General features: G+C 53.5%; 1 protein-coding gene across 8 annotated transcripts in view; it reads left to right on the forward strand.

The window, feature by feature from the left end:
• Window positions 1-1,918: 1,918 nt before the first annotated feature.
• The window catches only part of BTBD2 (BTB domain containing 2), a 36,894-nt gene continuing 26,427 nt past the window's right edge, over window positions 1,919-12,385 (forward strand). Inside the window, exons 1-3 of one of the 8 annotated variants that reach the window (XM_025187696.2) lie at window positions 7,900-7,970; window positions 9,176-9,229; window positions 9,580-9,699. In XM_025187696.2, the coding sequence (XP_025043481.1) occupies window positions 7,915-7,970; window positions 9,176-9,229; window positions 9,580-9,699 (230 nt within the window). In that variant the 5' untranslated portion in view covers window positions 7,900-7,914. Of the gene's footprint in view, window positions 2,269-7,817; window positions 7,971-8,073; window positions 8,100-9,175; window positions 9,230-9,579; window positions 9,700-12,385 lie in introns of those variants that run through there. The other 7 variants (XM_075903215.1, XM_075903213.1, XM_075903217.1 and 4 more) reach the window with 7 other exon arrangements.

Below are 12,385 nucleotides of genomic sequence, written 5' to 3' on the forward strand. Positions count from 1 at the left end.
TGCCTAGTTCTCACAGTCACCATTGTGTGCAATCAGCACGCACCTCCTTGCATGCACCCTTGCTCTATTTTAGTAATACTGGCAGGAGAAAAACGATGCTGACAGAAACCAGGGGAATCTGACAACTCTGTGCATGGGCAATGGTAAACAAAACGTCCTGCAGGCCATCGGTCGAACCCTTTGGGCTGCAGGTCACCCGCCACTGAAGTGTTGCTGTTTCCCCAACAGGCTACCTAACCTTCATGAGAAGCTGCCTCTTCCTCATAAGCCCTCCACTCACCAAGGTGAGATGTAAGGGTGTTAAATTAGGGTTATCTGGCTAATCATGCAGTCAAGACAATTTGTAACTGACATGGAAATACCAAGAAGTTCCTCAGGTTCCCATTGCTGGGCTTCCTCCATCCCCTCATTCCTTCTCTCCCCTAAGACTCCCCCCTCCTGCATGTCTCTCCTCCCTCCCACCTCTCCCTCTCCTTACTGCGCCCCCCACAGGCCTCACACCTAACATACCCCTCTCCTTGCATTCCTCATCGCCCCCACACTCAGGTCTCCCTAACCCTTACCCTCGATCTCCCAATCTCCTCGTGGCCTCCCCGCCCCCTCCTCCATTCCCCACTCTCCTGTCCCTCACACCTCTCCCTCCTGCCCTGCCTCTCCCTTCCCACTCCCCAATGCAGGCCTCAAGCCTGACCTCTCCCCTCCTGCGTTTCTCCTGCCCCCATACCCCACCCTCCTCATGCCCTGCACCCCCACATACCCCACCCTCCTCATGCCCTGCACCCCCACGCACCCCACCCTCCATCTCCCACCCTCCTCATGCCCTGCACCCCCACGCACCCCACCCTCCATCTCCCCACCCTCCTCATGCCCTGCACCCCCACGCACCCCACCCTCCTCATGCCCTGCACCCCCACGCACCCCACCCTCCATCTCCCACCCTCCTCATGCCCTGCACCCCCACGCACCCCACCCTCCATCTCCCCACCCTCTTCATGCCCTGCACCCCCACGCACCCCACCCTCCATCTCCCCACCCTCCTCATGCCCTGCACCCCCACATACCCCACCCTCCTCATGCCCTGCACCCCCACGCACCCCACCCTCCATCTCCCACCCTCCTCATGCCCTGCACCCCCACGCACCCCACCCTCCATCTCCCCACCCTCTTCATGCCCTGCACCCCCACGCACCCCACCCTCCATCTCCCACCCTCCTCATGCCCTGCACCCCCACATACCCCACCCTCCTCATGCCCTGCACCCCCACGCACCCCACCCTCCTCATGCCCTGCACCCCCACACACCCCACCCTCCATCTCCCACCCTCCTCATGCCCTGCACCCCCCACGCACCCCACCCTCCATCTCCCACCCTCCTCATGCCCTGCACCCCCACGCACCCCACCCTCCATCTCCCACCCTCCTCATGTCCTGCACCCCCACGCACCCCACCCTCCATCTCCCACCCTCCTCATGCCCTTCACCCCCACGCACCCCACCCTCCATCTCCCACCCTCCTCATGTCCTGCACCCCCCACGCACCCCACCCTCCATCTCCCACCCTCCTCATGCCCTTCACCCCCACGCACCCCACCCTCCATCTCCCACCCTCCTCATGTCCTGCACCCCCACGCACCCCACCCTCCATCTCCCACCCTCCTCATGCCCTTCACCCCCACGCACCCCACCCTCCATCTCCCACCCTCCTCATGGCCACCACTGCCCCCCCGGCCTCATCCCTGCCATACCCCCCCACCCCTACCTGCCCCCCAACGCCCCCACGCCCCGCCCCCTGCGCGCGCCGCCGCGCCCGAGCCCCATGCGCCGCTGCTGCCCGGCCTTGTGCCTCAGCCGCCGCAGCGCCCCCGCCCCGCGCCCGCCGCCGCGCCGCCCTGCCCCGCCCGCGCCTCCTGCGCACAAGATGGCGGCCGGCGGGAGCGGCGGGGGCCCCGGGGGCCTCTCCTCCTCCGGCCCGCAGCCGCCGCCCCCCCCGGGCAACGGCGCCGCCTGCGCCGCCCCCGCGCCCGCCCCCGCCCCCGCCGCGCCGCCGGGCCTCACCTACAACCAGTGCGGGGCCGGCAACCCCGCGGCGGCGGCCGGGGCGGCGGGGCCCGGGGGCGGGGCGCTGCCGCGCGAGCCCGTGTACAACTGGCAGGCCACCAAGCCCACGGTGCAGGAGCGATTCGCCTTCCTCTTCAACAACGAGGTGCTCAGCGACGTGCACTTCCTGGTGGGCAAGGGCCGCGGCTCGCAGCGCATCCCGGCCCACAGGTGGGCGAGGGCCGGGGGGGCGGGGAGCATCCCCCTCAGGGGCGCGGGGGGGGACCATCCCCCTCAGGGGCGCGGGGGGGGCATCCCCCTCAGGGGGGCGAGGGCCGGGGGGGCGGGGAGCATCCCCCTCGGGGGGGCGCGGGGGGGGACCATCCCCCTCAGGGGCGCGGGGGGGCATCCCCCTCGGGGGGCGGGGGGGCATCCCCCTCGGGGGGGCGGGGGCCGGGGGGGCGGGGAGCATCCCCCTCAGGGGCGCGGGGGGGCATCCCCCTCGGGGGGGCGGGGGCCGGGGGGGCGGGGAGCATCCCCCTCAGGGGCGCGGGGGAGGCATCCCCCTCAGGTGGGTGAGGGCCGGGGGGGCAGTCCCCTCAGGGGGCCGGGGACGCGGGGGGGCATCCCCCTCAGGAGCGTGGGGGGGCAGCATCCCCCTCAGGTGGGCGAGGGCCGGGGGGGCATCCTCCTCAGGGGCGGGGGGGAGTATCCCCCTCAGGTGGGCGGGGGGCGGGGAGGGAAGCATCCCCCCTCAGGTGGGCAAGGGCCGGCAGGGCGGGGAGGGAAGCATCCCCCCTCAGGTGAGCAACGGGGGGGTGTAGGGACTAGGGGGGCGTGGGGCCCCAGGGGGAGAGGGGAGCATCCCCCCTCATGTGAGCAATGGGGGGGTAGCGACTAGGGGGGTGCCAGGGTGTGGGCTCTTGGGCTGCCTGGGGGAGCGGATGTAGGGCCCAGGGAATGCAGTGGAGCGAACAAGGAGGGGTTTAGGGCCCGGGAGGGGGGCTATCAGGAGGCCCACGGGAGGGGGGGTAGGGGAGCATCCCAGCCCTCAGGTGAGCAGTGGGACTGGGGTGTGTGTGTGTATGTGGGAGGGGACCAAGGGACGGTGCCAAGGAGGGGGTGTAGGGGAGCATCCCAGCCCACTTGTGGGTAGCCTGAGAGGAAGGAGGCAAAAAGCATACAAGGGGGGGTTGCAGTGGGCCACCCCAGTGTACAAGTAGGGACCACTGAGGTGGGGTGGAGCAGGCATCCCATGCTGGCCCCCACATGGGGCTTGCTGCTCCTCTCGCTGTCCGGGACACCGGTTGAGGTGAGCCATAGGCTGAGCCTCAACCTCCGCCCCTCCGTGGGCTCTGCATAGCAGGGGGCTGCGCTGGTGCTCCCTGCAGCTAGATACCTGGCCCCAGCCTGGACGCAGGTATGGTGAGGCAGGAGAGGGCCGCCCTTCCTTCTGCCATGCCTCTGGGCGGTGTGGTCACCTGCCTGCCCCCCTAGGTCTTCCACACGCCAGGCCTCACCAACACATCCCAGGGTTTGGGCCTCCTGCCTTGAGAGGGCCCAGAGCTGCTTTCCAGGCCTGTGATGGCTGGAGTGGAGGGAGCAGGATGCACTAAGGTGTCAGATCAGCCTGGGAATGCAGGCCCCCAAGTTGTCTCTGTGTGGGGTCTGTGTGGCATGGTGTTAGTGGGGCTCTGCCCTTTAAAGGGGTGCTTGGAATGGCTGCAAAGCAGTTGTGGGTTGGAGAAGCCATAGCCCACTGAGCACACAATCTTGTGTCTCCCTATTGGCACTTCAGGAGCAGAAAGCTGAGTGTAGTGACTCAGGCTTTAGCTGAGGAATCAAGATCTGTAGCTGGGGCTGTTACCCTTTGTTGACTGGGCATTGAACAGGAGTCTGTTCAGTGAGTTACAGACTCATGATGGAACAGCGGTGACAGAAAAGGTAACAAAATGTTTTTAAGTACATCAGAAGCAGGAAGCCTGCTAAACAACCAGTGGGGCTCCTGGACGATCGAGATACAAAAGGAGCACTTAAAGATGTCCTTGAGGAGAAACTAAATGAATTCTTTGCTTCAGTCTTCACTGGTGAGGATGTTAGGGAGATTCCCAAACCTGACCTGTCGGTGACAAGGACTTGTCACAGATTGAAGTGTCTTAGAGGAGATTTTGGAATTAACTGATAAACTTAATAGTAACAAGTCACCAGGACCAGATGGCATTCACCCAGGAGTTCTGAAAGAACTCACCTGTGAAATTGTGGAACTATTAACTATGGCTTGTAACCTATCCTTTAAATCATCGTCCGTACCCAATGACTGGAAGATAGCCAATGTAATGCTAATATTTAAAAAGGGCTCTAGAGGCGATCCCGGCAATTACAGACCGGTAAGTGTAACATCAGTACCGGGCAAATTAGTTGAAACAATAATAAAGAATAAAATTGTCAGACACATAGAAGAACATAATTTGTTGGGCAAAAGTCAACACAGTTTCTGTAAAGGGAGATCATGTCTTCCTAATCTATTAATGTACATGGGAGGCTTTAAAAAAAATGCTCATCTCTATTACACAAATCCAGGGGTGGCATGTACAACTTCTTAAAGGTATCCACTTGCTTTTACAACTTGCCTAAAGGTTGAAACACTGGGGTCATGGTGCAGGTCCCCTCTTGAAATATAGGTAGGCTGAACTGCTACAAGCGTGGCAGAAGAGGGCTGTGGCAAGACAGTTAGCTCTTGTGCATGGGCTAGAGTCATCTTTTAATGATGTGTCCAGTTCTTCCAGCATGATGGTGGTTATGGTTAGAGACCTACCAAACTCATGGCCGTGAAAAACAAGTCATGGACCATGAAATTTGGTCTCCCCCCTGTGAAATCTGGTCCTTTGTGTGCTTTTATCCTACAGTTTACATCAGTATTTCTGAATTTGGAGGGCTTGACCCGAAAGTGATTGGCAAGGGGATCACAAGTTTATTTTAGGAGAGTTGCCGTCTTGCCATCCTTCTGCACTTCCTTCAGTGCTAGGTGGCCAGGAGCTATGCTATCATGCCACTCTTACTTACCTCTGTGCTACTTCCTTCAGAGCGGGGCAGCTAGACAGTGGTGGCTGCTGACTGAGGGCCCATCACTGCAGGCAGCCGTGCAGGAGTAAGGGTTGCAGTACCACAGCATGCCACCCTTATGTCGATGCTGCTGCTGGCTGTGGCTCTGCCTTCCGACCTGGGTTCCTGGCCAACAGCTGCCTCTCTCAGGCTACCCAGCTTTGAAGGTAGTCCTGCCTCCAGCAGCAGTACCCCCAACTTCTCTGACAATAACCATGCAACTCCTACAATCACAACACCATGCAATTTCAGATTTAAATAGCTGAAATAATGAAATTTACAAATTTTAAATTCCTATGATTGTGAAATTTATCAAAATGAACCATGAATTTAGTAATGCTTAGGTATAGTATAGACATGTTCCAGAGTTAATATAACTTTTGAGGTTGGCTGTTTAAAAAGAAGCATCTCAAAGGATTTTAATGGAGGTTTTACTGGGGAGGCTTGATGTAAAACTTCAGTTAAATAAAATTCCATTTATGGAGTAGTGTTTAGTTGTTGCCACATTTCTTCAGCTGTCTGGGGAAGGAGGGTCTGAGCACCTGGACCTGGCACAAGCCGGAGCTGGGCTGCCTGCCCGCCTGGCTCCTAATACAGTTTAAATGCAGAGCCGCAGCAGCAGCAGTAGGTCCTGGACCCGCTGCAAGCCAGGACTGAGCCAGGATGCTGGCCTGCCTGCTAAAAATTCACTGGGGTGGGGGAGTGGGAGGGAAATGCGTGTAGTCTGTTGCGCTAACCTATAAGCTTTTGCTTATCGGTTAATTGACTACAGGCAGTCCCCGGGTTACATGGATCCGACTTACATCGGATCCCTACTTACAAACGGGGTGAGGCAACCCCGCAATAGCTGCTTCCCCCCTGCAGACCAGGGAGACGCAAAGCTAGCGCCCCCCCAGCAGACCAGGGAGACGCGGAGCGGCTTTTCTCAGCAGACACCCCAGCTTGAGATTAAAGGACTGAGGGAAGTGAGGTGTGGGAGAATAAAACTGAGCTCTGGAGAAATGTTTGGCTAGAGTTTCCCCTACAATTTGTACCAGTTCCGACTTGCATACAGATTCAACTTAAGAACGAACCTACAGTCCCTATCTTGTACGTAACCCGGGGACTGCCTGTATACTGTTACATCCCTAATTGGGTTAAATATTTTCCTGGACACAGAATATCTGTATGAAAGTTTACAGAAAGTTCACAGATGGATGCGCATGTTAATTTAGCCTTTCATGAAGTTTCTGTGACTTTCTTTACATAATCTCTTAGCTTTTGGTATGTTATATTCCCCAAAATCAGATTCTTGCATCACACATTTTCAGCCTCCCTTAATGTTTACTATGGGGGAAAAAAATCAGGCTTTACTGTTCACTTTCTAAAGCATTTTCATGCTGCTTTTGTCACTTCCAGTAAACTCCTAGGCTAGTTTACACTTATGGCTTCTTGCATGAGAAATATGCAAATGAGGCTGTGTGGAATATCGCCGAACCTCATTTGAATACCTAATAAGCTGCTGTTTTTGCATAAGAGGCTCTTGCGCCCGAAGCAGCTGTCTACACTGCCCCTTCTTGCACAAGAAAAACCCTCTTGTGCAATGCCGTTATTCCTGAAAATAATTGGCATAACGGCATTGCGCAGTAGGGTTTTTCTTGCGCAAGAAGGGGCAGTGTAGACAGCTGTATGTAGATTAGGCTCTGCAATATTCCACGCTTAGCCTCATTTGCATATTTCTTGTGCAAGAAGTCGAGAGTGTAGACATAGCCTATAGTCCCTCACTTTGTTCTTGCTACCAACTCTGTATGCATTGTCGCTTGTGGTGTGAACTCAAATTGTGCCAAATGGTTATTAGTAATGATAGATTAGGACAGTTGGGATCTTTTGTCCCTTTTGACAACAGCCACATATGACACATTTATGTACAAAAATGAATCGGGTCTCTTACAATTTGTGCTTGTGATCTGGCTCCAAAATTATTCCGTGAAATACATTGTACACATTATTGCTTTTAGAGTGCTACAAGACTTACCCAGCATTCCTTGGTCTGGGTGTGGAGAGAGTTGCAGGCCTCCAGCTGGCATTGCCCATCTGGCAAGCGGGGCAGGGGAAAGAGGGGACACACAGGCTGGCCCAGGTGGCACTCTCTGGGCCCATCCCTGGTGTGAATGGGAGGCAGGCTGTGTGGCTTCTCCGGAAGGGGAGGGAGGGGAGTGACAGTGGAGCCAGTAGGGCTTTCCCCCACCAGTCTAGCTCTGAAGCAGAGGGGCGGGGGGTGGGGGGAAAATGTTTTGAGGCAGGAGGGCCTACTGATTGGCGTGGTTACAACAAGTTTGCCTGTAAGGATTTTATTAACCTAGGAAGTACTCTGCACAAAAGCATTGTTTAATTTGCTGAAAGGTGCATTTGTATTTTTATTTATTTATTTTATTTATTTTTACAAAAGGGGAAATCTTATCAAGGTTGCTGGGCAGGAAAAGGGTGTCTTTAAAGATACTGCGCACACAGAATTCCCACCCTTGTGTCTCCTGCCTTCCGTCTTACAGAGAAGCCCCGCCAGGTAGGTGGAGGGGGTTGCTGTAGTGAGCATGCATCAGCCTCAGAGGCTCCAGAACTTTGCAGCTAGTTCCGTTTATGACAATAGTTGGAAAGTGGTTCCAGTCCTGTCAGAGCAGCTGGCTCACCGGCTTCTTCTGTGGAAAGAAAACCTTGATGCAATATGTGCGCTTCAGTGGTCTTCACTTTATTTGAGATGCAGGGCCATTAGATTGCAACCCCTGAGGAAAAGAATGGATGAACTCATCTCTAAATTTTGGAGTACATTTTTCACAACTTCGCTTCTCTAATGCGTATGGCAGGCACCATCACTTCCTATGTGCATGTTTCCTAATCAACCAGAATCACTTATTTTTAAATGTCTGGTTAGCTAGAGTGGCCTGTCAGCAGATGAGCTTGACTTGCATTTACATGAGGAAATTGTAAGGAACAGATTCTCTAGTGGCTCAGTTGTTTTGAGAGAGTACTCCAAATTGATATTCTCCAGGGCAGGGAATGTAGCTTTTTATGTTAATTTCAGTGCAAACTTATGGAACTATGTAAATCAGTGGTTCCCAAATTTTTCAGCATAATGACCCCTTTTTGATTTTTGAGAAACCCTCACGCCTGCCTCCTTCCTCAAGGAAAAACTTGTTGAGCAAAAAAAAGGGGGGGGGGACTGACTGGGGCCAAAAAACACAAATTGCAGCAAAACTTGGGGGGGGGGGGGGATTGACTGGGGGAGGGGGAGACTGCTGGGTCGCCTTGCACCCCCCCTGGAATTTCTTCACGCCCTCTCCCCTCCCAGTTTGGGAACCCATGGTGTAAATGATTTGTGTGTACCCACCAATACTTCTTAATGCTTGCATGGAAATTTTGCCTATTTTCTAGGCTTATGATATAACATCTTTACTGAGGTTTATGTGACCAGAAGTAAACATCCCTACAGAAATGAGACAACAACACTCTTCACCCCCCCCCCCCTTCAAAATAAGGAAAGGCCTTTCTTCTCAGGATACAGTGCTAGCCAGTGGCTGATGATTTTTGTGGGATAGTTGTGTGGAGATGAATATATTTCAGGAAGCTTGGAAGAGGGTCTTTGTCTGACGTGGAAGGAAATTGCACATTTCTTTTTAAATTTGCTTTAATCAAAAAATTTTTGATGTCTCATTGCTAATGTGGAGATCAAAAGATGGAAAACAGTCTTGTTAAGACTTCTTTTGGTGTGTCTGGTATTTTAGAATAGAGCAGTTAGTCGGGACTTTTAAGGTATGTCTGCCCTGGAATTAGACCTCTCTGGCTGGCCAGTGCCACCTGACTTGGGCTCAAGGTCTGTTTGGTTGTGGAGCCCAAACATTACATGCAAGTTAAACAGCCCCATAGCCCCTGCCCTGTAAACCTCATTAGTTGGCATTGGCTGGTGGCTAATTTTTAGTTTTGACATACTTCTATGTGTGGATTCCAGCTCTTGTGATTTGGTGAAGCAGCTCGAGTCACTTAACCTTTTTTGTACCTCCAGTTCTCAATCTGTACGATGGGCCTACCTCACGGGGGGCTATAAAACTGTAAAGTGGTACGTAAGGGCAAACAGTTCTATTAGCACATGTACTGTCTGTTATAAAATGCATAAACTCTGGATTTATAGAAGCCCTTGTGTTTTTTCATTGCATACTGGGCTTAGAGGAGATTTCCAAAGATCACCAAAGTTTGCAACTTTGCCTGGTGGTGTTGGTAATACAGAGTAGTGATAAGGCCTAGAAGAGAAGTGGATTGCTTCTGAGAATTTTACATTAGTACTGTCAACTGTCCCCTTGGGATGGGCCGGGGGAGCAAAACTCAAATGGGATTCTCCCCCCCTCCCCCCCCAGAAATAGTGCTTTACAGTTTAATGTAGGATTTGTTATTTTTATTTTTAAATGTTAGGTTTGTGTTGGCTGTGGGCAGTGCGGTCTTCGATGCAATGTTTAATGGTGGAATGGCCACAACTTCTACAGAGATTGAACTGCCTGATGTGGAGCCTGCGGCCTTCCTAGCTTTGCTAAAGTAAGCCTCTTTTATTGTACAGTGTAATTCACTTTTAACTGGGCACAGGTTATTGTGAACATGAATATTTCAGATGCCAATAATCATTGTATCTTTTGGTTAAAATGGAGATTAAGTAGTTTATTCTCACTACTATTCCCACCATTGATTATTATTGTACCAGATAATTTTATCTTAATTATCTGGTGCAGTGTGTTCTTGAGGTACTATTTTTTGTAAAGACTTTGGGCTGACTATCAGTTTGAAAAAAACAAACGTCCTAAGCCAGGACACTGTCACTCCACCAGCCATCACAGTAGATGACTACCAGCTTGACGTCGTCCACCAGTTCACGTACTTGGGCTCCACCATCACCGATAATCTCTCCCTTGACGCTGAGCTCGACAAGAGGATTGGGAAGGCAGCCTCTACTTTAGCCCGCCTGACAACCCGAGTGTGGACCAACCCCAGGCTGACAATCGCAACAAAGATGGCAGTGTACAACGCCTGCGTCATCAGCACCCTGCTGTACGGGAGCGAGACATGGACCACATACGCGAGACAAGAGCGGAGACTGAACGCCTTCCATCTACGAGGTCTGCGCCGCATCCTGGGCATTACCTGGCAAGACAAAGTCTCCAACCTCGAAGTTCTGACTCGAGCCGGCCTCCCCAGCATGTACACCATGCTCTGACAACGTCGCCTGCGTTGGCTTGGCCATGTACGCCGCATGGAGGACGGGAGGATCCCAAAGGACATCCTCTACGGGGAACTGGCATCTGGGAAGAGAACCACAGGGCGCCCGAACCTGCGATTTAAAGATGTCGTGAAGAGGGACATGAAAGCCATCGACATAAACACGCAGTCCTGGGAAGACCTCGCAGCAGACCGCCCGAAGTGGAGGGGCACCCTGACCACACAGCTCAAGTCAGGCGAAACGAACATGATGCGTGCATCAGAAGAAAAGCGAGCCCGCAGGAAGTTACGCAACAACAACAGCCAGGGAACCACCTATAGCTGCGACTTCTGCGGCAGAGAATGCCTGTCCCGGATTGGCCTTTTCAGCCACCAACGACGCTGTCCCCGACGCTGTCCCAGACAATCCGACACGAACCAAGACGAGAACTAGGATACGTCATCCATGGTCAACTGACCGACGGAGGCCTACAATTTTTTGTAAATCCTTTATTTCCTATTTGATAAACCTTTTTAAAACTGCCATTGTTTATGTAAGACACATACAAGTGGCTTTGCACGTCTGCTGGTTCTGTTGCACTGAAGGCATGTCTAACTAGTGTTTACAACTCTTTAGCTGTATTGGTCTAGAAGCTGATACAACTGAAACAGTATGTTCCTTGGTATAGACACAGTTATACTATGATGATAGGAACAAGCTATACTGATAAATGCCTTTATATTGGTGTAAGAGGACAGTTTCTCAGCAGTGAAAGATTCTATCTGTCAAAACTCATACCTTTACTTGAAATCATTAAATGGATACTGAATTGTTTTTTAGAGCAGGCCAAGTAAATCCTGTTCGTAGAGCTGGCTTGCTCTGGATGCTAGGGGCTCTTTAGAAAAGGAGAACAGCACAGCATGCTCTTTGCATTGCTTGACTTACAAACAAACCCAGCTGGAAACCCCTTTCCAAATGAAAGGGCAGGGTCAGTGCCTCCAAGATGGGCTGTGGTCCTGGTAAGGGAGACAGACCTCCAGCCAGGACTGGGAGGAAGGGGAAGAGGCCGTAGTTAGGAGGGAGGCTCCTCCCATTGCCTATGGGGGTGCAGAAGGCTCCCTGCATTTCTGAGTGCGGGAGAGGCTGATGTTAATTGCTGCTTATATTTTGTTGTTTTCTCTGTCAAGTGAAATTAATGTTTACCAGAGACTAACAATTGAAATCAAATTCTTCCAAGCCTGTGTACAATCTGTTGCTTGAGTGGCATTTTTAAAGCTGCCAGAAAACTTGGAAGCGCCTGTGGTTTTTGGATGCATGATAACAGCTCTCAGTAAAGGCGGCGGAGTCCTTTTGTGCTCCTTAAAGGGCCACATTTTGTGTGCAAAACTGACCTCCCTAGAGCAGTGGTCACCAACCAGTAGATCGGGATCTGCCAGTAGATCTTAGAGCCTCTGACAGGGGATCCTAACTGGTTTGGCCAAGTGTCCACACTTCTGCTGCCCCTCCCCCTACTGCTGTGCATCTCCTGCCCTTTGCCTTGGAGATGTCTCTCCTCACCCCCAGGAGCCTCCGGCTTGCTGTACAGGGCAGGGGAGGAAGAGGGGCACTGACGTCAAGGCACCCCCTCTCCCACCCTGTATCCTATGTCCACAAAGCAGAGAGGGGGCACAACAGGACTTGGGAGGGAGTTTACTGGCTGCTTTTGAGAGTGGTGCAGGGCCAGGGCAGGGGTGATCCTGCCTTAGCCCCACTGCACCACCCCCCAGGAGCCACTTGAGTTAAACAGTGCCCAGTCAGAGTCCACATGTCAAAACCCTAGCCCAGCCATGAACCCCTCCTGCACCCCAAACCCCTGCCCTAGCCCCGAGCACTCCTGCATCCAAACACCCTCCCAGAGCCTGCCCCTAGAACCCCCTCTGCCACCCCAACTGCCTGCCCCAAGCTCAGCTCAGAGCCTCTCTCCCACTCCAGATCCCTTCATCCAAGACCAGAGCCTGCCCCCAACCCTCTTCCCTAGCCTGGTGAAAGTGA

Source organism: Pelodiscus sinensis, chromosome 19 (assembly GCF_049634645.1).
Source record: "Pelodiscus sinensis isolate JC-2024 chromosome 19, ASM4963464v1, whole genome shotgun sequence".
Lineage (NCBI taxonomy): Eukaryota > Metazoa > Chordata > Testudines > Trionychidae > Pelodiscus > Pelodiscus sinensis.